The sequence below is a fragment of the Rhineura floridana genome, chromosome 1 (assembly GCF_030035675.1).
Source record: "Rhineura floridana isolate rRhiFlo1 chromosome 1, rRhiFlo1.hap2, whole genome shotgun sequence".
Taxonomy (NCBI): domain Eukaryota; kingdom Metazoa; phylum Chordata; class Lepidosauria; order Squamata; family Rhineuridae; genus Rhineura; species Rhineura floridana.
In genome coordinates, this window is record NC_084480.1 from 306,325,267 (window position 1) to 306,349,897 (window position 24,631).

The 24,631-nt window shown below is 41.5% G+C and overlaps 1 protein-coding gene across 4 annotated transcripts in view; it reads right to left on the reverse strand.

Moving 5' to 3' along the window:
- Positions 1-6,076: 6,076 nt before the first annotated feature.
- CYRIB (CYFIP related Rac1 interactor B) overlaps positions 6,077-24,631 on the reverse strand; it is a 96,969-nt gene continuing 78,414 nt past the window's right edge. For all 4 annotated transcript variants that reach the window (XM_061606763.1, XM_061606747.1, XM_061606772.1 and 1 more), the window contains 10 exons: positions 17,986-18,068; positions 16,586-16,707; positions 15,949-16,054; positions 15,428-15,564; positions 14,330-14,407; positions 14,103-14,219; positions 12,602-12,681; positions 9,296-9,422; positions 8,791-8,865; positions 6,077-6,889 (listed from right to left, as the gene is read on the reverse strand). In XM_061606763.1, coding sequence (XP_061462747.1) covers positions 6,830-6,889; positions 8,791-8,865; positions 9,296-9,422; positions 12,602-12,681; positions 14,103-14,219; positions 14,330-14,407; positions 15,428-15,564; positions 15,949-16,054; positions 16,586-16,707; positions 17,986-18,058 — 975 coding nt within the window. In that variant the 5' untranslated portion in view covers positions 18,059-18,068 and the 3' untranslated portion in view covers positions 6,077-6,829. The remainder of the gene's footprint in view (positions 6,890-8,790; positions 8,866-9,295; positions 9,423-12,601; positions 12,682-14,102; positions 14,220-14,329; positions 14,408-15,427; positions 15,565-15,948; positions 16,055-16,585; positions 16,708-17,985; positions 18,069-24,631) is intronic.

A 24,631-nucleotide genomic window follows, 5' to 3' on the forward strand; every position in this document is an offset into this window, starting at 1 on the left:
GTCCTAGCCCCAGAATCTGGAGCATCTGTGTAACCATTGTAACTAAAAGGTAGAGATGAAAATGGAAATGGACTGCCTTCAAGTCGATCCCGACTTATGGTGACCCTATGAATAGGGTTTTCGTAGTAAGCGGTATTCAGAGGTGGCTTACCATTGCCTTCCTCTGAAAGGTAGAGATAGATCTTGCCTAAAAAGTCACAGCTATTGATTTTCTGCCTGTTGTGAAGCTGTTAGCTGTGGAAGAGCCCTGCTCCCTCCAAACACACCCACACACACACCAGGGGTAACAAGTGACCTTGGCAGCCCCTAACAAAAGGCGGATGGCCACTTCTGTCTTGCAGAGATTACTGCCATATCTTTTTAGTTTTAGTATCTTTGGCTGACACAATAGGGCTGCAGGAAGACCATTCTTTGCACCAGGCAGTTAAGCAGAGTTCAACTCAAGGGCAAGCCTGAAGGGCATTGCAGTTACAAGAAGCCAGGCCCAGGAGCCCTCCAGGAAGCAAGGCACCCTCCCTTTGCAGCTTCCATCTGCTCATCTACACAGTGGGACAGCCCAGCCACTTAGGGCAGGGAGAGGAGGGAGCTGTGGCCCTCGAGATGTTGTTACTCCTTCACCACATTAGCCCCATCAAGCATGGCCTGTAGTCAGGGATGATGGGATCTGGGGCCCGACAACGGCTGAAGGACCATGTGCTCCCCACACCTGGCTTAGGATGCCAAAATTCCAGCTTTGAGTTGAAGGCTACCCTTCTTTTTTTAAAGAGGAGGTGCCTAGCTACAAGTTTAACAGCTGGTCAACTGGGGGACAGGTATCCCAATATGCTAATGGCCTTTGCCAGCCTGGCACCCTCCAGATGTTTGGAACTATAAGACCCATCAGATCCAGCCAGCACAGCTGTAAAGGGAAGGAAATATGCACCAAAGTTGCAATTCAGGATTAGGGTAGCTCCTTACCTTTTTCCTTTGACATTCAGCCCCGTCCATTAAATTAAAAGAGGGTCATTTTCACTTCTCGTGGGGAGTGAGCATTTATTTGCATAGGGGTTCCTTTTTCTGCTGGCTCTGCTCCTATATGTCTTCTAACTGGAGCCAACCCACAGAAATTTAGGTGACCCTTTTCCAGCCACACATCTCCATGCTACTAAACGTTTGGCCTGCTATATGTGTGTTGAGTTGCTGTAAAAGACAAAAGCAACAAGGCCCTGGCCCAGGCTAGTTGGAAGAAAAGGTGGCCACCTTAGCAGTGAGCAAACTGCAATCTATGAGGCACATTTCCCTGCCATAGTCATCTCCCAATGGCTATGTGACATACATTTCACCCAGTTCCAGAATAGTTCCCACAGCTATGGCTCCTAATCCTTGGGAACTGTAGCTGTGAAGGGTGAGGATTTTTTTTAACAAGGGGCCTCAGCTCTCTCATCTAATGGGGTCCTCCCAAAGATCTTGTGAGGGCAGTCAAACTGGATAGAAACTGATTTTATTTATTTGCATAGATGTACCCAGGTCATCGGTTTGGGGTGTGGGGATCTCAAAGCCATCATACAAGAAACTTGGATCATCAATCACTATCTGCATTAATGCAATAGATTAAAACTACAAAATCCTCCTTGGATTGAGTCAATAAAGGCTCCCCAATAATTATGGGAAGTCCAAAGCACTTGTAAGATTTCCCCCTTTCTTAGCAATGACTCAAGTCCTTCAGTAGTAGATGTTTCACAGAAGAATAGACAGGCTCTGAGTCTAAAAAACACCACCAATGCAGAGTTTCGTAATAAAAAAATAGATTATAAACTCCTTGGAGCAGAGACCTCTTTGTATTTTTCATTTTGCTGTGATGTGCCATGCACAACCCTTTCACAGACAGCATTAAAAGTTGACTTTTTCCAGTCTTATGAGCAATTCAAAGTATGCCTAGAAGATTGCAGCTTGAAATATTTATATTTCAAGCACCCACTAGGTCAGCATTTGACCCTGCCTGTGAAAGAATTGCAAGAATCCGACATCACTGCTGACAACAAAAATTACAATTTAACAAGAACAAAAATCAAATGTTCATTGAGATTCCTTACTTTTTTTAAAAAAAGTATTCCTTCTCAACAAGCAAGCTTGCTAGCTTATATCGAAAGGTAGATTCACACAAGATGCTGAGATTATACCATCATCTGACCACCCAAAATGTTTGTTTGCAAGGAGGCATTTAATAAGGCTAGCCATTTCAGACATAAACATAAAAAAAGAGAGGGCACCTGTGTAAGAATGAATAACCCATGGAATAATTACAGGGAAATGTCACCATGTGGTGACATTATCCTGTTAAACCTTGTTCTCTCCCAATGATTCCTCTTGCTGTCACATATAGCAAAGACTACAATCCTAACCACACATACCTAGGAGTAAGCCCTACTGAAGTCAGTAGGACTTACGTCTTAGTACAGATGGTTATTAGGATTACACTGCAAGACTGTGGTAAGGAAACTGAAAACATGAAATGTGGAACAGATGCCCTGGGGAGACCTACCAGGCTCCTCCACTATGTCCAGACAAGACTTAATTGATTTCAACAGGCTTTTGATGTCTGTTGCCACTGCTCCATATTGATGCTATTATTTGTGTTTTGTGATTTTTAAAACTGATTTTCAATATGGCTAGTTATTTTAAAACTGAATGTTACAAACACAAATAAAATAATAATAATTAAAGATTTTGCCATGAATTTTTCATTGTTGGTTTTATGGATTGAGGTTTTAAGTGATGGCTAGGGTCCAAATGCCATGCCCAGTGAGTTTGTAAAATATTCTCCCTGTCCACCCGCTGCCCCTGTGCCACATCCCATTCTGCTTTTGAAAGTCATAGAATCGGACCTCCGGGAAGGATTGCTTAGCTTGTGCCTGCCTCTGAGACGAGCTCTCGTCTCAGAGGAAGCTTTTCCAGTTTTAAAACCAGCCAAAAGGTTTTTTTTAACTGGTAAAAACTTTCTCCCAGGCAAGGGAGAAACGAAGAGATTATCCACAAGCTTTGTTGTGTTTGTTGGGGGACTTGAATTCATTAGGAACGAAGGACCTGCCAGCAACGTCGGACGGAGCCAGGGAATTTCAAGCAAGCTCAAACTGATTAAGCAAGACTTTTTTTTTTCTTTAAAGAAAAACGTATTCTAACAGGCAAGCATTCTTCTATCTACTCTTATCATTTTGTTATCGTTACAGTAAAAGAGATTTGTTAAAGGATCAGCAACAAAGAATCCCTGGGTGAGTTATAACTTTCTCTCATATACACGGAATTGAGGAGGAAGAAAATCGAAATAGCCTATCTTTGTTTTTTATTGCAAAAAGCTGGCATGGAATTGAGCATTTTAAAGATATAAACGGAGAGGGGCAACTAATCTAAAGAGGAAATCTGATTTTATGACATTTGAGACTATTTTCTCTGATCTACTTTTTTTTTTTTTGACGAATCTGCTTACTTTTTATGCCACTAATTTTTTGGATGCTGTGAACAAAATTTGTTTTGCACTTTTGGACACATAAGAGATAAGGCGGTTTGTGCTGTCTAGAGGGTGATGTCAGCAGGCTTGGAGGATTAACTCCTTTGTGACTGGAAAAAGAAATAAACTGTTCTTTGCTTGGGAATAGTTAAGAATGACAATCAAGAAGGTGGCTGAGACCCTGGATGTACAGGAAGGGGTTCTCTATCTAGATATGTTTCAGAAAATAATGAATGAGATTAAGCTGGTGAGACAGGAGCTGAGACAGAGCAGACAAGAGATGAAAAGTGAATTTGGCAAAATGAGACAGGAGCTGAAGGAAATTCAGGATTCTGTGAGAGGGTTGGTGGATGAGACCAAAGATATGGCTGGACAAATAAAAGAAGATGAAAGAAAAATTAAAGGAAAGGTTCAAGCCCTGGAGATTGGAATAGATATATCAAATATGGACTTGGAAAAAGATTTGGATTTTATGGCTGTGATGGATCCTGGAGACAAATATCACTGTTTGGAATTCAGCGCTGTCCTTGAAGGAATTGGTGAAGAGATTAGAGATAAAGATATCAACGGTTCAAAAAAATTCCTGGATTGGAAGGATTTGATGGAACTTGAAATGGAGAAAGTTTACAGAATTAATTCCAGATGTGTGACAATGGAAAAACTCTCGGGAGATGTGATGGTGCATTCTGTGGAAAGGAGGAGCAGAGATGCAGCTTTACAACAACATTTCAGTGGTACATTCGGAATTGATGGCAAGGAAATATTTGTGATGAAAGAAATTCCTATCAGACTTTTATTATATGACTATGACTATGACAGCAAGATTATTATGGGTGCAAGGATGGAGATGGAAGATGGAATTAACACTGAGAATGGCTATTGAAACTACTGGACCTAGCAGACTTGATGAGATGGATTAATTGACATGTTTATTTGGAGAAAAATCGATGGATATATTTCTCAAGGAGTGGAAGCCTCTCTTTGACTTTTTGCGGAAAGAATAAAGTAATGTTAATGAGATTTGATGATTAATTAAGATAACTACTGGAGGAAAGTGATTTTGTAATATATTAAGAGACAGGTTTGTTATATATTATAGATCTATAACTGATCTGCGACAAATCGGAAGTCAACATTTTATTTTATTGTATTAGTTATTAGTTTTTTTGTTTTGTTTTGTTCTGTTTTGTTTTTTGAAACTTTGAATAAAAATTAATGATAAAAAAAAGAAAGTCATAGAATCATAGTAGAGTTGGAAGGGGCCTACAAGGCCATCGAGTCCAACCCCCTGCTCAATGCAGGAATCCAAATCAAAGCATTCTTAACAGATGGCTGTCCAGCTGCCTCCTGAATGCCTCCAGTGTCGGAGAGCCCACTACCTCTCTAGGTAATTGGTTCCATTGTCGTACGGCTCGAACAGAAAGTTTTTCCTGATGTCCAGTCGAAAGCTGGCTTCCTGCAACTTGAGCCCATTATTCCATGTCCTGCACTCTGGGACGATCGAGAAGATATCTCCCCTCAGTCTTCTCTTCTCCAGGCTAAACATGCCCAGTTCTTTCAGTCTCTCCTAATAGGGCTTTGTTTCCAGTCCCCTGATCATCTTTGTTGCCCTCCTCTGAACCTGTTCCAGTTTGTCTGCATCCTTCTTGAAGTGCGGAGACCAGAACTTATATATCCTTATATATCAAAAGTGGCTTGCCATGTGAGTCTCCCGTTTGGGACACACAAGGCTCAAATCCCCTTACGTGCACAGAATTAGTCAGAAAGTACTTTGGAACGTGGGTATTTTATTGAATCAGGAATACGCAGCCTGTGGCTCTCCAGAACGCAAGACGACCCTGCTGGATCACGCCAGTGGCCCATCTAGTTCAGCATCCAATTCTCACAGTAGCCAACCAGATGCCCATGGGAAGCCCATAAGCGGGGCCTGAGCACAAGAGCACTCTCCCCTCCTGTAGTTTCCAGCAACTGGTATGCAGAAAAACACAGTCTCCAACCATGGACTCAATCTTGCTGAAGTACAGCCTTTGGCTATGCTTGCTGGGGCTAATGGGAGCTGGGAGATTAATAACATCTGACGGGTTACAGATGCGTGTTAGCAGCTTTGGAAGCTTTTTTACGAAGTTGATTAAAAATCTCATAATCATATCAATGATGGAAACTTTGAGGCAGTTTAATAGGATGATCAATGCCATTTTGTCAGGTTTGTGATTTTTTTTGTCAGTTTTGCTGCCACTGAAATAAGCCATGGTACAAGGGCACCAGCCCAGCTAAAGTCAGTAATGACTAAGTTCCATTAAAAGCAAATAGGACTTTAGTTAGACATGGCTGACCTGCTCCTTTGGTTTCACTGGGACTTTGTGATGACAAACAAAGCTGGAACAGAGAAGAGCACATTTAAGGCTACAACCCTATGTTTACCTGGGAGTAGGTGTCCCATGAAAAACACTGGGAATTACTTCTGAAAAAGCATGCATAGGACTTGGTTCTATCAGGGTTAACAGGCTCTTTATTTCTGAAACTCAAGAGCCAAGCAAAAAGCTATTGATCACAGGCTTCTCAACAACACTCGTAAAACAAATCACACTTAGAAAAATGAAAGCCAATTTTTATTGTTGTCTCCACAGCCAATCATTTGACACGAACATGCATACGTAATTTGGCTACGCACACACCACTTTCTTTTAAAACATTAGTTATTAAACATACAACAGACATCCTTACAAAAATGAGTCAAAATGCAAACTTAACTTTTTAAAACAAACAGTTTTACTCATTTATTTTCTTTTTCTTAAAAAAAACCTTTGTGTTGGGTACCATTTGTACAAACACAGTTAATTTAAACAAATCTGCTCTAAGTTTCCTCATGTTTGCACATAAAAAAGCTGCAATACAAAATGAAGTCACTGAGGGTTTTTCTCTTTCTTTTTAAATAGCAGAAATAGGCAGTTTTGCCATGCACAAGAAGCAATATTAAATATTAGTTTTTCAAAAAGAAAAAACCACATTTAAAAATACTTAGTTCAAGTCACAGAGCTTTCTCCAGTCCAGAGAAATCCAAAACGCAACGCAGAATTAGCTGCCACAGAATGGCCATTCTGAAAGGTAAAAATTACCTTCCAGGGTTGATAATTTTCATTGATTTTGGCACAGAAAAGAAGGTATCGACTTACTCAAGAACAAGAATGTGATTTTTTTTAAAAATGGAAAAAGAGGACAAGAAGGGGAGAAAAATCAAAAGCAAGACTGAACAAGATAGTAGTTGCAATCACTTAAAAAAAAGATCTGTGCATCTCGGTCATTGCAGAATACTGTTTACAGCAGGGCATAGATTCCAGGTAACTGTTATTGCAACATAGATTTAATTTGCTTGGAGGTAGTCTCATCATTCAGATGTTTTGTTGTGTACCTACAACAGGAGAAAAAGTCTGTAAAAATGTACACTGATGTCTTGTACTTCAACAGTTTACCTTAAAAAGCCTATTGGGACAAGAGGGTGTTCACTGGGGCAGCGTCTATTCTGCACTATGTAGTAACAGAGACACAACTGAAACCCAGTTAATTTCAGTGGGAAAGTTATGCATTGATTGACTGACTACATAACCTCACCCTTCCTCAAGGTGGCGTACATAGTTCCCTCTCCCCAGGTTTATCTATATAACAACCCTGTGAGGTAGGTGAGATGGAGAGAGAGTGACTGCCCAAGGTCACCCAGTGAGGTTCATGTTTGAGTGAGGATATGAACCCAGGCTTTCTAGTCCGACACTTTACTCTGGCTCACTCACTCTCTCCTAATGAACTCAGTGGAACATAAACTTTGCTTACCTTTGGTTGGATTGCACTCATGGATACGTAAGTGTATGTTTGATGGGAGCATCAGATTGTGAGTCCTTGCCTAGCCCCTCTCACCCGGGAGCACCCAATGTACCCACTGCTCAACCCACAGGCATTTTCTGCAAATACTGGGAACTTTTTCAACTACAGAGTTTTGTCGTCATCTTACACAGCAGGAGCAGGGATCCTCTGTTCTATCAAGGGCCATATTCTTGGGGGGGGGTAATCTGCTGGGTGGGGACAGAATCAAAAGTGAGGAGGACCATTCTTTTCTTTTTCCACCACCGCCTTTTTCTCTCTGTCCCTGCCCCGTTTTCTTCCTGGAGGAGGATCAGGCACTCAGGAGATGCAGGAAGTGATCACTAGCAGAAGGCTCACCCTCCCTCTTCCATCTCTCCAGCCATCCCAGCTTCACTCTACCCCCTTCCCGCATGTTATATATTAATAGCAAACCCATTTATCTGTGTGCCTACCCTTACGTAGCCAAAATGACATCATCTACGCACAAGTGGGAGACATTAGTGGGCTGAAAGGAACCCCAAGGACTGCAGAAACACAATAAATATTTAAGGGGAAAATGGGGAAGGGAGAACCCTAAAACAGAAATGGGTTGTTGATGGAATGGAGTATGCTGGAGGAAGGCATGGCTGGAACCCCATTCTGCAACATTTTATGGCCAGTTCCACTTATTATTTGATATCGTAGTACAGAAAGGAAAGCAGTGACCAAACCCCAATCTGCCTACTAAAGACAATATATGCAGTAATTGTGCAGAAGCCAAGAAAAAGTCCAGGATGTCACATGGGCAGAGAATTCAGCTCTCACTTAAAAAACAACCACCACCCAAGTTTCAAGTCCTAATGATGCTTCTGAAGACACACTTGAAGGCGTATAGGTAATGCCTTCTGTTATCTCAGAAGCCAAAGGAGCGGTTGGGAAAAAAACAACCACCCTTCACTAACTGGAGTATCCTTGGCCCACCCACAATTAGCTACGCCAAAAGTATACAAAATCTGGAGGATAAATTATACAAAGAAGAGAAGTTATGCAAATTTGCAACACTGCAGAATCCAACTTTTCTGGACACAAACTCTACCTGGCTTAGGTGCAAAATTTTAATATTTTGCACCCTGCCCCTAATCATTGTAACATATTAAGACAGAAGGTTCACAAAAGTGAATTACAGAGCGGATGGGCTGCCTGGCTTGCTAAGAATAATTTTCTCAGTTCTATTTCCAGAGACAAGAGGCACAGTTAATGAGCAGATCCTGACTGCTTTGCAAAAAAAAGGGGGGGAGGAGGGAGGGGAACAGCACAGGAACCAATCCTTGATTCGCTCATAATGGATTTCCTTCAACATGAGGAAGGATTTAAAAACACACTAAGATGCTGCACCTGCATTTATGCTGTACCAGTGGGTCTTGCTAAAAAGAAGAGTTGGAACTTTCATTAATTCCATGTTCAAAAGCTAGGTACCTGAGAGCATTTAGGAGGCCTTCTACGCTGTTTGGAGGCTGGTCTTTGAGAACTTTGATGCATCCTTTCATCTAGAAATCAATACAACAGAAAAAACACACGCACACACCACAGGACATCAAAACAGATCTGGCAGATGTAACTATTCCACAGCTTGACATTTCACTTTTCAGAAAGCATCCAGTCCCTCATGTTAATGTGATCACCTCAATGTCTAGGATGGCAATGACTGTTTAAAAAACACCACTGTGGCCATCATAGGAAACCAAAGGAGGCAGCCATATACATCCTGCCTGTGGCACATAAATGGCATCTTCACACAAGCCCAGCCTAGTTTGGAGCCTGATGCAACTCCCAGGGTACTCATATCTGAGCTGATACTTGAATTATCAGTATAATTTTTATCAACATATAGAAGCATATCTTCTTGTTCCTGGGGAACCCCCTTCTCCTCTCCACATGCAGAGCAAAAGGGAAAGAATCTTCAGTCCCAGAACTTACGTCAATTTTTGAAGTTTTAGCAAAAGCGCCTACTGGATGTACATGGTCATAGAGAATGATGACACCCACCATTACCCTCAGACAGAAGGATACTGTTTCCTCATTTGTGAACCTGCTTCTGTATTCCCTGGAATTTTAACAAGACAGAAAACACTTGATTATCGAAAGCTGAATTCCCTCCTCTAAGAGGCTGGGAAACTCAACACAACAGTTTTCTCAGAGAAAAGTTTCTTCCTTCCCTCAAGAACTGCACACTTGGATGAATGGATCTTCACTTTGAATTGCAAGGCCTGGTGCTGGAAAATTTCTTGCCTTCCTGCTGCAGCACAGTTTCCTAAAACCATCTGTGATGAGTGCGATGACTATTTGAAGAGGGTTCAGCTCATCAAGCTGATTTTTCCAGTCTTGCCCACTCAACAGAGCAGCTGCTGCTGCAGCCTTGACCCACCCACAGGAAAGAGTTTCCATTTTGGTGTTGACCAAAGAAGAAAGCTGCCCCTGCAAAAAAAAAGCTCAAGGAGCACGCACAGTGCATTCCAGGTTTCTTAGTTTCATGAACTAGGTAGGAGAGAAAACCATTTTCAAAACTACAGAGATGCCTTCCGATACTTTCCAGTGTCAAAATATTAAAACGATTATTCAAAACTAATTGAGTGGGTTACACATCATATTAAGTTTGCTAATGTGACATGTATCCAGTTCAATTAGTAAAGGGATTTGTAACAAATCTAAGGGTTACAAGAAAAAATTTAGAGAGCTGGGAACGTTTACTGTGAATAGCCATTCAATAGGTTAATTTCACTGAGATCATACACACACACAAATATATACCCACACCTATATGTACAGTGCCTCAAACTTAATCAGACCCCTGAACAACGCTCTCATATTATTGAATTACAAATGGTACATTGTAATTTCATTCTGTATATTTTATTCTGAAACACTGAAACTCAAAATCAATTATTGTAAGGTGACATTGGTTTTATGTTGGGAAACGTTTGTAAGAAACATAAAACACTGAAACATGTTGCTTGCATAATATTCAACCCCTGTGCTGTGGAAGCTTCCAGTTTACACAGCTAAAAGAACCTGCCCTACCAAGGACACAATTACCTTACAATTGGCCTCCACCTGTGAACCATTAAAGTTGCTGTCACATTGTCAGGATAAAACCCCCACTGTTGAAGGTTCATTGGTCAGGCTGTGGATCTGAAGGAAAATGAAGACCAAAGAGCATTCTACAGAAGTAAGAGATAATGTAATACAAACGCATAGATTAGGAAAAGGGTACAAAATAATATGCAAATGTTTGGATATCCTGGTGAGCACAGCTCGATCAATAATCAGGAAGTGGAAGCTGCATCATGCCACCCAGGCACTGCCAAGAAAAGGCGTCCCTCAAAACTCAGTGATCAAACAAGAAGGAGCCTTGTGAGAGAAGCCACAGAGAGGCCAACAATCACTTTGAAGGAGTTACAGAGTTCAGTGGCTGGGAGTGGAGTAATGGTGCACCAGTCAACCATATCAAGAACTCTGCATAACACTGGCCTGTATAGGAAGGTGGCAAGAAAGAAGCAGTTACTCAAAAAGTGGCATCTGAAAGCACGTCTGGAGTTTGCCAGAAAGCATGAGAGTGCCCCAGCTGCAATGTGGGAAAAGGTTTTGTGGTCAGATGAGACCAAGATAGAGCTTTTTGGCAAAAACTCAAAGCGCTGTGTGTGGTGCAAACCTAACACTGCCCATGCCTCAAAACACACCATCCCTACAGTGAAGTATGGTGGTGGCAGCATCATGCTGCGGGGATGCTTCTCATCAGCAGGGACTGGACATCTTGTTAAAATCAAAGGAAGAATGGATGGAGCAAACTACAGGGAAATACTGCAAGAGAACTTGCTTTAGTCCCCTAAAAAACTGAAGCTTGGGAGGAAATTCACTTTTCAGCAGGACAATGATCCCAAGCACAAGGCCAAAGCAACACTGGAGTGGCTCAAGAACAAAAAGGTGAATGTCCTACAGTGGCCCAGTCAAAGTTCTCATCTCAATCCCATTAAGAATCTGTGGCGCTATTTGAAAATTGAGGTCCACAAGCAACATCCAACCAACCTGAAAGACCTGGAGCGAATCTGCCAAGAAGAATGGGCCAAAATCCCTCTGACACTATTCAAAGCTGGTACATACCTACCGCAAAATACTTAAAGCTGTTATTGCAGTGAAAGGTGGCTCTACCAAACATTAATGTGTGAGGGTTGAATACTTGTGCAAGCAACATGTTTCAGTTTTTTGTTTCTTACAAACATTTCCCAACATAAAACCAATGTCACCTTACAATAATTGATTTTGAGTTTCAGTGATGCAAAATAAAATATCATACAGAACAAAATTACAATGTACCATTTGTAATTCAATAATATGAGAGTATTGGTCAGTGACCTGATTACTTTTGCAAGGCGCTGTATGTATGAGTGTATTTTACACACAAGCAAATACTTTTGCTCACATCAGCAGCCACTTATGTGGAAGACAATAAAATGCAGTTGGGATATTGTCGTGACAGGGACTAGTTCTGCAAAGCCCATCTTGAGAAGCACAACTTTCTTCTCTGCCCCTATCCCAGAACAAAACATCTGGGTTAGATGTGTTCAGTCTGGAAGCATGCATGGCCTGATTTAAGAAACTAGGCTTGGCCCTGCCTCCTTGCTCTGTATGATGCAAAGTTCTCAATGATTAGGAGTCTCCACTCCCTCCCCCCTCTACCCATCAAGTCTGTTTGTATTTGTGGTTAACTATATACTGTAAGGCAGGGGTGGGAAACCTTCAGCCCACAGGCCAAATTTGGCCTGCTAGGCTTCCCCATTTGGTCTGACAGGCCATTTTTGGGAAGCCACGCCAACCTTGTTTATATCTGACATCATACATTACATCAGGTGTGTGGCAGGTAAGGGCGGGGCTTCAAAGGAACAAAGCGGGAACTTCAAGCGGGCTCCTGATTGTTCCTTTGCTGGAGCGTGCCTTGCTCAAGGAGGGGGAAGTGGATCCCATTCAATGGAAACAGCTTCTTCCTCCCTGTGTTGCTCTTTGAACCCACCCAGTGCTTCCCCTTTCCATTTCTGCCATCGGGGATGGAAAGGAGAAGCGTGGAGAGACTCACAAGGGATTTTGACAGGAGGGTGGAACAACCCACCTCTCAATCATGTGGCATCATAAAAATGACATCATTTTTTAAAAAGACACTTTTAGATGTTTTCTTGTTTGTGTGTTTGCCACCCTGGGCTCCTTCATGTATGGAGTAGCCTTTCTACTTACGGGGTTTCCAGCATCACTCGGCAAACACTGGCCATGGTGCTTAAGCAATCTGTGGTATTCTCTATGGGTAAATTTTTGTTCTGTAAATGGTACAAGAAAAAGATTTATTGTTACTGGAATGCAAGGAGCAGCATAGGCATTCAATCCCCATCATCTCCAGGTGGGGCTGGGAATGTCTTCTGTCTGAAAACCTGCAGAGCTGCTGCCAATCAGTGTAGACAATACTGGGCTAAATGGGTCTGACTCGGTATAAGGCAGCATCCTATGTTTCTATGTTTGTCTGGCTTGTCCAACGATCAATAGATTACTATTATTGCCACTTTATCAGTAGGGAACTGAGGTGAAGAAATAGGCATCCATATAATGTTTTATAGTAGATTCCTAAACAATTTCTTGCAGCCTCAGTCATGGAATGTATTTGCTGCCATGGTGGTGTTGAGAGCGATATCCTTTCTTTTGGTCAAGAAGCTTCAACGACAAGAATTATAGGAGCCAAGTGCAAAAGGCACAAGCTGTCTGGGGTGGGGAGTGTTATGGAAATATTTATGCAGAGTGATTCAGTGGTCGGATCAGCATGTGTGCCAGTGTGTGTATTTACCTAAGTAGCAGGCTTTTACCCTGCATTTAGATAACTGAGACTTAAGACTTAGTAAACAAAGAAAAAATACTTTATTTATAGAAATACATAGTAGATCGGAAAGGCATACCTAGTTCTAATTAACTAACTAAGTTGGAAGCGCAAAGCCCAGACGTGGGTATTGCCCTCATGGCTCAGGAGAGCAGAGACAAAGATGTCTCCTCTCTCCTCGGACAGTCAAAGATGAAAACAAAGGAAGGAGGGGCAGGTCAGTTTCCCTGAGCATATCAGTTTACAACAGAAGGAAGTTAGGTAGAGAAGAGCACAGGTTAAGGTAGGCAAGCCTAGCCAGCTGGAGGACCCTAACTCTATCCTCTTTCTGGAATACAAACAAAAGAACCCAAACAGGAGTTGCTCTTGGCCCACTTCCAACACGGAGAAGACTTTAGTTATGCATATATCATTGAGTTAAAGTGAGATGCTCCCACCTATACAGATTCACAAGATTTACTGGATAAAATTCCAATGCCTTTTTTACAGTAGGGCCCTGCTCATATGGCAGGTTCTGTTCTGGACCGCCACCGTAAAGCGAAATCCGCCGTAAATGGCGCCCAATGCCCGAAAAACACAGTAAAAGTGGAACAAGCACCGTAGGAGCGGGGCCTTTCTGCAATTGACAACCGCTGTATCAGTGGAACGCTGCAAAGCGGAGCACCAGATAGTGGGGCCCTACTGTATATAACCAAAGCAACTCTATAAACTATAGCAACTGCAAGTTGTGCTGTTGACATCTGAAATTCAACAGTAAGATTCATGTAGAAAAGTCTGTAAAACAAAGCCTCTTCAACAGCATGAACTTGTGTTCCAGAGCAAATTTGTAATTTTGAAAGTTATCCTAACAAAGAAGTCTAATCACACACGTACCTCTGAAACAAATTTTGTTGTAGCATCACTTAGGGTTTTCAACATTGGCGTCGCTTCAGCATAAAATAAAGACATTCTGTTGGCCAATTCGTTGTTTACTTCATTTTCTCCTTCTGCCTACAAAAAAAATAAAAAATTGCCATTTTCACTGGTTTCCAATAATCAAGGTAATTAGTACAAGGATCACAAAGAAATACTTTCTTTACTTCTATTGGAAGGGTACTTACTGGAACATTGTTGATCCTCATACGACTCAAGGTTCTTCTGTAATAGCTGAAGTCATTCTGAATAGCAGGATTTGTCATCTAAAAAAGAAGAAAAGAAAAGATGAAGATCAGTATGTTTTGGTGACAATCCTACATCATTTTGCCTTATATACCCTACCTAATTCTGAAGGGATCTAGGATTTCAAATCTGTGAAAAGCTGAGAAATGAGGCTGAGTGTGGCATCTCTAGGTCCTGCCAGTGAAGTTGAACAGGTGGTAGTGATCTAGGACCAGATTTTATACAGTGCTTTGTCAAGGCAGAATCCAATATAACTGAGCTATTAAATACCCTTCAAAATACCAAGGAAGACTTCCGGTGATTTTGTGTATGTTGCCGAACAGGAATTGGTAGCAGCCAACCTGGGCATGCATCAGTCACCACTGCTAGTGGGACAGACAGCTCGGTTGGATGGTACAGGTACAGCCATACTTGTCCCTGTGTGGAGACCACCAGCAACCTGTGCCACTGTGAATAGCCAATGTGGGAAATGGGATACTGGATTAGATGGATCTATGGTCTCATCTAGCAGGGCTCTTCTCATGTTCTTAGTGTTAACTGGTGATGTGGCCAGCATCTGATTGTAAGAGGTCTTGAGCTGACAACTGATTTTGGGATAGACGGTCTTTAGGATTGGGCTTTACAAGGCTTGTTTTATTGTTTTATATTATTATTTGTATTATTTTAAATTGTTTTTAGATTTTTAAGTGCCTTTTAAGGTTTTAAGGTTGTGCATAGTTTAATTGTATTTTAATTGTATGTTTTTCTATGTTTTTAACTACATGTAGTTCTATTTGTAAGCCGCCCTGAGTTCCAGTTTGGAAAAAGGGCGGGGTAAAAATAAAGTTTCAATCAATCAATCAACTGCTGCCCCTGCACAGGGCAGACTAAGACCTCCTTAGTTGCCATCCAGCAGCAAGGGCTGAAAGAGATTTCCCTGCCCGCTTTCGGCAACATCTGGTGGATGGCCAAAGATCACGACACATGCCGTAACATGGATCATGGATGCTTTGTGACCATCCAACTGGACAGGTGCTATTCAGGAATTATCCTCAATTTACCTTTAGCTCATCAAAACGAAGTGTGAAATGAAGGATTTCTGCAAACTGTTTTGCAAGAGCCTGCTCTCGCTCCAGGTGCTGTGTGGGCGAATATGGAGTGCTTGTCAGGGCCCCAAGGAGACCTCGTAACGCAGCTTCTACATGCAAAAACCAATAAAACAGTTATATAAAATAGTGTGAATGTGCTGAATATCTCGTCGTTTGAATGATTACAAAAGCAGGCCCCAACTGAGACATAATATCCTAGGTACACCTGGGTTGCCTTCAAAACAGCCGTCCACAAAAAGCACTTGATACTGGTGCCTAGATTCAAGAGACTGGAACTTTTTTAAAAAAAATCAGTAATAAATGTCAACCATTTCAGTGTAGGTGACACATTATCAATACAAGTTATTAGCAGTAATAACAAATTCTACCATGCTGAAATAGTTAGCACTGTGGGATCCTGGTCTTAACTACTACAAAGTAGTTCTTGCAATATTATGGAGCAGATCAATTCATTGGCCACTATTACCACTTACCAAGTCTTTGAGAAAATTCATAGAATTTCTTTAGTTTGCCCACTAAAGGGACAACTGCACCCCATGCCTTCTCCTGGAGCCTCTCATCAGTGGGATGCTGTATTGCCTGGAACAATTAAATATGTGCAAGGATGTAGGCTTTATAATATAAGATGTTTCCTTTTTGTATAAACATTTTATATAAACATTTATAACTACATTCTATACAACAATATCAGCAGAATGTCAGGCGTTATCTGGGTGATGGATCCTTCAGCAACCAAATATTATTGATGGTTAAAAGGTGAGGAAAATGAGATGCCCTAAAACAGAAGTGCAATGCCAAGGGAAGAAGTGTGGATGGTGGTGCAACAAGTGAAAAGCATACATGCTGTGTATGTGCACTACAAAACCGACTGTCTGGAAAGGGTTCCAAAGTGGCCTCCATTGCAGGGCTGCTGAGAGGGCAAGTAAAGTCAAGACTGTAAAAATTCTTTGCACACAGAGCATGCTATTGATAATAAACAAACTGTTATTTAAAACTTTTGGAGACTTTGGCAGAAACTGACCTTTACTGATCTATATTAAAGTCACAGTCACTAGTGCAAAGGATCACTACACTGATTACAAAAAATACCCCAATCTAACAATGCTTTACCTCTCGTATTTCATGACCGGCTCCTCTGTATGACTGCAAGTCTTCCAGGATTCCTTCTGCATCCTTTAACACTACATTTACCTGATTATATATTTCTTTTTCTGATTCTGTAGGTTGAGCATCTAAACAACAGGACAGCACATTAAGTCACATTTGAAGTCACGCAATTTTCAAATATAAACATCTTGAACACAGTTGAATATACTCTCTCTCTCTCTCTCTCTGGTTGTTTTTATAAAAAAAAGTATACATGCGATCTGTGCATTACATCTAAATGCACCCAGAAGAGGCATAAATGAAGCAAAAGACCTCAGAATGTGGAAAAGTAGTATCACAGCTGTACCTAGTGGGGAGTCTCTCTGTCAGATGTATGCTAATTTTGTGTGAAAACATGAAATACAGAATCAGTTGGCTTAGCATATTTTTTAAAAAAGTATGTAAAGGGGCATCTCCCTTTACAAGGATTTAGGTGCCAGGATTTGGATCCTTGAGAGCAACTGCCAGTCAGAGTAGGCAATACTTGGCTAGATGGACCAATAACCTAGCTTGGCAGAAGGCAGGCTCATATGTTCCTAAGAAATAATCCCAATAGATATGGGGACTGTGTGGGTAAGTGTAAACCAGGTGGACCTGAGTCTTGGCTGAAGTTGACAGGGCTTTATCAGTGCTGCAGAAGTGAAAGTACCTAGCTGGAAGTTCACCTGGATCTCTAGTGGGATGTCATAAGTGGCTTTAAGGAACAGAAAAGTAAAGTGAGATACTAAAGCTGTTCAAATTCATTTTGGTGCAGTATCTATTCTGGTAACAACTTGTTTAAGATCTTCAATTCTCATACGATTCTAGCAAATTTCTCTATTCAGGTAGCAAAGTTATACTTGCTACCACAAGGGAGACTTTTTCTATGGAAAAACTTGTTTTTGTTGTTGCCGCATCCTTATTAGCATTGGCTTCTCGAGGTGTGCTGTGAAGATGCTACATGTGCAGGCAAAAGGCTTGGGCATATCTTGGCTTATTAAAATGAGACATCATCTTCTGAACTGGGATTTTAGATTTAAAAAGCATAAGGTAACAGGCAGATTATAATTTAATCTAAGGAAGCTCAGAATCACAGGTATGTATTAAATCCACAGGAGCATTTGATTTTCACATCAGTAAGTGTAATTTTGTATTATGCCACTGTAAATAATAAATATAATTACTAAGACCCCCTTTACTCACATGGGTGCTCTTCAGTTGCTCCCACATTTGCCACTGTGTTTCACACACACACACAAAAAGTACACATAAAAGGAGCCTAATTGGTAGCTCAAGTTGCATCTAATAAGGCTCTCCTAGGACTACTCAAGGGTACCAAGTAGATACATGAGATAATATAATTATATTTTAAAAGCAGTTCTCACTTTCAAAGTCAAGGAAAAAATTTGGTCCCTGCTCAAGGTCTGTGCATGTCAAAACTTTAAGAAGGTTCCCCATATTAAGGTACCTGTTGAGACAATGAAAAAAGACATTTAAAAATTTAAAAATACGAGATAAAGTGACGGGGGAAATGATTTAAGTTTCCAGGTACCCTTCTAGTTTTCAGTACCTGGTATGTATGACACCACCTCTGGAGAACATGCAGTTCTCTAAACACACCCATCAAAGTCCCCTGCTTCCCCAATCAGGTTCCTATCATACCCTATTCATTAGTTTTTCAAAACTTCAGTTACATAATAGATGGCTTTATCTTGCAGAGGCCTGTGATGTCCCTGTATATAGATATTACTGTAAATATGGTAAGTGCAGGTTTATTAAAGTATATATGGTAAGTGGACTGAGCGAGAGGGGGGAGTACATGGGCTAGAATGCTGGAGAATGCTGTATGATGATAGGCTGAGCGTTTGAGTGGCTGAAGGTATAAATGAGAGGATAACAGTTGAGAGGGTGGTCGGTTGTTGTTGTGGGTTGGAGTTGGTTGTGGGCTGGATTGTATTAGGCTGGTGTTGAGGCAGATGACTAGAAACATAAAGAGTAATGCAATATATGAAACCATACGCTTGTTAAATATACCTTAAGTAATCTTGTTATTTCCTGGTGTTTATAAATAAATATTTTCTTGGTTTACCAAAAGCCTGATCCTTGGCTGGGGCTTTCACAGACCAGAAGGGTGGGCAGGGTATTTACCAAGGTGGAGAAACAGTATCAAATGGTGGCAGCAGTGAAGAGATAGTGTAACATCATCAAGTATCCAGAGCAACCCAGGGCAGTATGCTTTATAGGCACAAAGATACAGGGGTGTTTGCAGCCTGCAAGTGCACCCAGACACAAAGTAACAATAAGCCAGAAGGAGACTAAGGCAAAGCCCCAAGGCAATATTGTGAAATAGGGAGTGGCTGGTGGTGCTGCCCAGCAGTGGGATCTTGCGAGATCTGTGCTAGAGCCGGTGAGAGAACAAATAAAAACCAGGATCCTGACTGGTGGGACCTGACAGGTGGTGGCAGCAGGAGGGATCCTGACAAGGCCCTCCTCATACTTTTCTAGTTTTACTTCTGGACATCTACAAATGACATTAAGGCTTATGCTTTTCCGCTTTGTTTTAACAGATTCCAAACTCACAGAGTCCCTAACAGGAGTGTGGAACCTGTGGCCCTCCAGATACTGTTGGACTCCACGTCCCATCAGCTTCCATCAGCTGATGATGGAAGTTGTAGCCCAACAACATCTGGAGGTTCATACCGGGTTTATAATAACATTTCAAATATCCAGCACATCTAAAAAGTAATTTCCCTCCTCCCTGCACCAATAATCAGCCTGGTTTTCTATGTCTTTGTATGCAGCTACCTGTTCTACTCGCCTACAGCTTTCCCCCCACCGGTTGGGATAGGTAGGTCACATGTGTTGTTATTTCATTGTTTATACTTTTATTATAGCCAATACTGTTTTTGGGGGGGAGATTGGTACTTAATATGACAGTTTTATGTAGCTGAGTGGTTTCAAAAACTATTATGCAGAGAGAGAAAATAAATACCACACCACAGAATACAAAGCAATGAAGACAGTGCCCAAAGCAACTTCCACACAGACATATGAGCTCTGTGGTACAAGATAATCAAGAGTGGAGTTGCAAACTTCCTGCTCATTCACACTACTTGGGCCTTGTTCTCACAGAGGGCGTAAACCAGTGTCTAGACTGTTCCCCTTCAGAATGCAAATGGAAACCACATGACTGAACTCTTCTACTCAAAAGGGATTCCCTCCATGAAGAAAAGTAAACATTAGGGTTTTTATTAATATTACCAGAGATATATCAGATAAAATGTAGTTTTCTGTGGTATCTACTCTGTACATTACACTAAAAGCACTCTGCTTCAAACCGTGCAATGTACCGCATGCTTTTTTAATAGCATGCTACATTTTGAAAAAGGCTACAGATCCATTAAGATGGATGACACCAAAGGAATGCCTCGTTTTAGATCTAAGAATCTCAAGTGCTGACAGTTTAACAAGATGTCAAGTCTGTGCTCCAAGGTATGCTGAGAAGAGTGATATTCTGGGAAAGCCAGGAGAGTGCAGCTTGAAAGGTGCCAGAAAACTTCTGTTCAAAAAGCAATTATTGGTGTATGAAGGATGAAGAACTCTACCCTCAATAAACCTGTCTATGTTTGAAGGTTTTCACAGAAAAGTTTGTATTTCATAAGGCCCTGCAACACATAGACAAACTGTCACACCAAGACAGATTTATTCCCTAAATACACCACAACATCTCCAATTCCTTTCCAATGTCTGTGATCTCATGAAAATGGAAATAGATTCCAGAGCTTTTCAACAGAATCCACACTTGCATCATCTGGCAATGATATAAATTAATGCATCTGAGTATACAATTGTAAGAATTTCACTTTCTAAGCCAGCTTGCTACAAGTTAACCCTGGAAGCAAAATTAAGGTTCAGCTGATGTCTGTTAGATATGATGTAGTCAATGGAATCTCCGCTTAAGAATAATGACTTATGCAAGTGGGGGGTGGGGGGGATGGACAATTCTTAACTAACGTAATATACTAGTCACTTCATTTCCTCTCCTGCTGCTGGAAGACCCTTCCTGAATAACATCCAATAGTACAGTAGGGCCCCACTCATACAGCAGGTTATGTTCCAGGCCCCTGCCGAAAAGTGGGGCCCTACCATATTCCAGCTGCCGTGCTCTACCTGACAATGATCAGCTGTAGCATGGGGACCTCCAGCCGCCGCACTCCAGCTGATCTCTGTCAGCTGGAGTGCAGCGGCTGGAGCTCCCCACGCTACAACTGATTGCCCCGCTGGTGCCGCCATATTAGCAGAATGCCAAAAAGCGGGCCCCTACTGTATCTGCTTCCTTGCACAATGGACTTCCAGACATTTTGGGTTTTTTTTGGGGGGGGTGCCTGCAGGAATAGGAGAAGGAGAAGAAGGGGAAGTGTTGTGTCTGCTGGCACAATACTAGATCTCAACCTCTGAGATTAAAAGGCAATTCAATGTACTTGCCATACTTAATTTTACTTTGAAAATCAGTAAGTCTTGCCACTCATACAAGATTGAAGTTTCAACCTCTCAGATACATAATAAATGCTATCACAAAAATGTCAGATAACAGAAACTCATGAAGCAAAGAATCTCATTACTTTTATTACTCCTGTAAAATTGTCTTGTGAGTGAATAATTTCAGAGTGGATGTCATTCATATCAACTGTCATTCCAGCTGAGTAAACCTACATGGATGCTACTGCCCACACACACTGATAGATGTTTGTCTTACACTGAGGTTTTCCAAAAATATCTGCAGAGTTTTATGAAATGATCCTTTGATTCCTGGTTGTTGCTTGGACCCCACATCTGTAGGATTTTCGTGCTTACCCTCCTTTAATTCATGCACATAGTTTATTTTGCATTAGCTGTCACAAAGGTGAAGCGATACCATGGCTATGACCATCGTTATGGCCCAGTTCAAACATAACAGAAAGTTATAGTTTGCCGCAGTGAGAACAAGACTAACCAAGGCTTCAGTTCACATCTCCCGCTACTCCTCCTCCCCAACATGAGGGAGATGATGATGATGATTTATTACATCTGTATACTGCCCCATAGCTGAAGCTCTCTGGGCAGTTTACAACATTGAAAACTTCTGCTTTCTAGTTTAAGCTAGTCAGCTGTCCATGGCTTCCAAACCCAGGGAACTGTGGCTTTTGTAAAACAATGAATGGGTGGGAACAAGCCAGGATCAAGCTGCGGTTTTAGCTCTCTACCTCATGGGCAGGAAGGAAATGGAGAGGGCTGAGCACTTGAGCCCAAGACATATGGCAGCACATTCTTGTAGTAGGAAACTATGGTTCCCATTATGTGGCTATTCCAGGCTTATGTGTAAGCCATTCATGGAACAGAGGCAACCTCTCATTCCAATCAACACAGTTCTCCAGCTGATAAAATATGTTGGGAGTTCTCTTCAAGGCACCATCACACAATGCAAGCTGTGGAAGCATCTATGCTATGACACAATATAGCGTTACAATATGCCCAAGACTGAGAACATACACTACAGCCACCTTGTTGACACTAAGGAGGTGTGGGTCTGATCAGAGCCTGGATAGGTGACTGCCTAGGATCCCTGCGTATACAGCCGTGAGCTCCACATGATGGAAGAAAGATGGTATATAAATGTACTAAATAACATATATATTGGCATGGAGGAACTGAAGTATTGTGCAAGTACGGCTACAGACAGGATGATATAACAGGGTCTTTTCTGTGGTGGTGCCCCCTATTTTGAATACCCTCCCCTATACAGACTCAACTGGTGTTGACATCACTATCTTTTTGGTGCACGGTTAAGACTTTCTTGTTTCCCCAGACATTTTAAAGGGGCTGCATTTGTCTTTGGTCTGCTTTTTGGGGTTTGGAGGTTGTCTTTTAGACTGTACTGTTTTATGACAGGTTATATTTAGTTTTTTACTGAATGTTATTATTGCTTTGACTATTGTACACTGTCCATGATAATCAAGGGCCAGTGTGGCATAGTGGTTAGAGTGTTGGACTACAACTTGGGAGACCAGGGTTCAAATCCCCACACAGCCATGAAGCTCATTGGGTGAACTTGGGCCAGTCACTGCCTCTCAGTGGTAAACCACCTCTGAATACCGCTTACCATGAAAACCCTATTCATAGGGTTGCCATAAGTCGGAATCGACTTGAAGGCAGTCCTTTTCCATTTCAATTTTTCCATGATGATCAGTACAGTGGCAGTGACACTGGCTTTGGAATCTAGCAGATCCCAGACCGGCTCAGCCCCGCTCTCAGAATGCCCTGCCCAGCAGGCAGCCAACCAAGAGTATTCCCACTCACCTACATATTTGGTGGGTGGGTGGCTCAGCCAGGACAAGAGGGTTTGGACTGCTCTGCCTATCAAGCCAATTTGGTTTGGCTGTAACAGACACACATACGAACAAAACAATCAACTGCCGGAACAAACGGTGGACCTGTACAAATAATTGCTATAAACATTTTTGATGTCATTGGAGACAGCAGTTAAAATAAACAGCTAAAAAGCTATCTTTTCATATCTCATCACATTGAATACCCCTTTGCTGACATTCACTAATAGAGGGTGAAATACATGAATGCCACATTCCACATCAGTTTTCCCTAGATAGCTTTAAAGCAGAGGTTCTTAACCTGGGGTGCACACACCCCCGGGGGTGCGAGACATTTCTTCTAGGGGTGCGAGGCATTGTTCAAGAGATTTTATAAATTCATTTAAATAGAAGCAGAAAATTAACTATACAACCAAAGATTTTGGAAAACTGTCATTTATAAATAAAAAATGAAAGTATTTTTTCAGGGGGTGCGAGAGCATATTTTGGAAATCCAAGGGGTCCTGGCAGTGGAAAAGGTTAAGAACCACTGCTCTAAAGAAATGTTTCTGAGGATTCTATTATTTCAGTTTGTAAAAAAGAATGAAAGGCTTACTTATTCTTTCCCACCATAAGGTGGAAACATATTTATCTACTAGATTTAATCCTTAGTTTTTGTCTGTTTTTATGTCCTTACTTTCATTATCAGATGTTATTCAGTACAGGAGTTACAGACCTAATGCCTACAGCCACGTGAAGTCACACCACTAGACAGACCAGATTATTATACAAAGGATGCATTCCAGGGCCTAAAAACAATACATCAAATTTAAATCCTTTTTGCCAGCTTCAGTTTCTAATTATTGTGTTCTAAAGACTCTTGACTGCCCTTGTTTAGCATCTCATATTACCTCCCAGCAGTTTTTAAGGTATCAGCAAACCGTTCTCTCGGGTCCTGTGGAACAGGTTGTGGGAACCACTGAGAAACCCAGTTTTTAACTTGACCTACTTTTGCAGAAAAAGACATATGGAACACCACATTTGATTACAATGACTGGGCCCATTACAGTCTATGGGGTTGTCTGATGCAGAGTGCCATGTCAAAACCAGACAGGCGGAAAGCCATGGCATATTTTCAAAACAAGGCTTGCACCCGGGCACATTTCAGTTTGCATTCAATTGAGAGAAAATGCAACAGAATGCAACAGGACGTAATACCAGTTCCCAAGAACCAGAGATGACTCCTCTCTGGGATACGAGTACATTAATAACGATTTAGATTCCAACTGGTGAATACAACTCATGGCTTGGTGAGCAGTAACCTTAGTTTCAATATTTATGGAGGAACAAGCAGATATATAGAATTCCTCACAGTCTAGAACTGACAAGTGGAAAAACCGTTATGCTTTTTCTCTTGGAAAACTACACTGAAGATAAAAGCCAATAAAAAAATCCCAATAATTAGACAGGCAAAGACAGTATGAATTTTAGGTAATCTTTAACTGTATAGAGGAGGCATTACTTCTAAAATATTCCTTTTTCTTATTCATTCTCAAAGGAACTGAGCTTCGAGTGACTCAGTTGATGGGTGAAACTAATGCAAGGAGACTTCCCTTGCAGGAACAAATAGTGGACCTGTACAAATAATTGCTATAAACATTTGGATGTCACTGGAGAGAGCAATTAA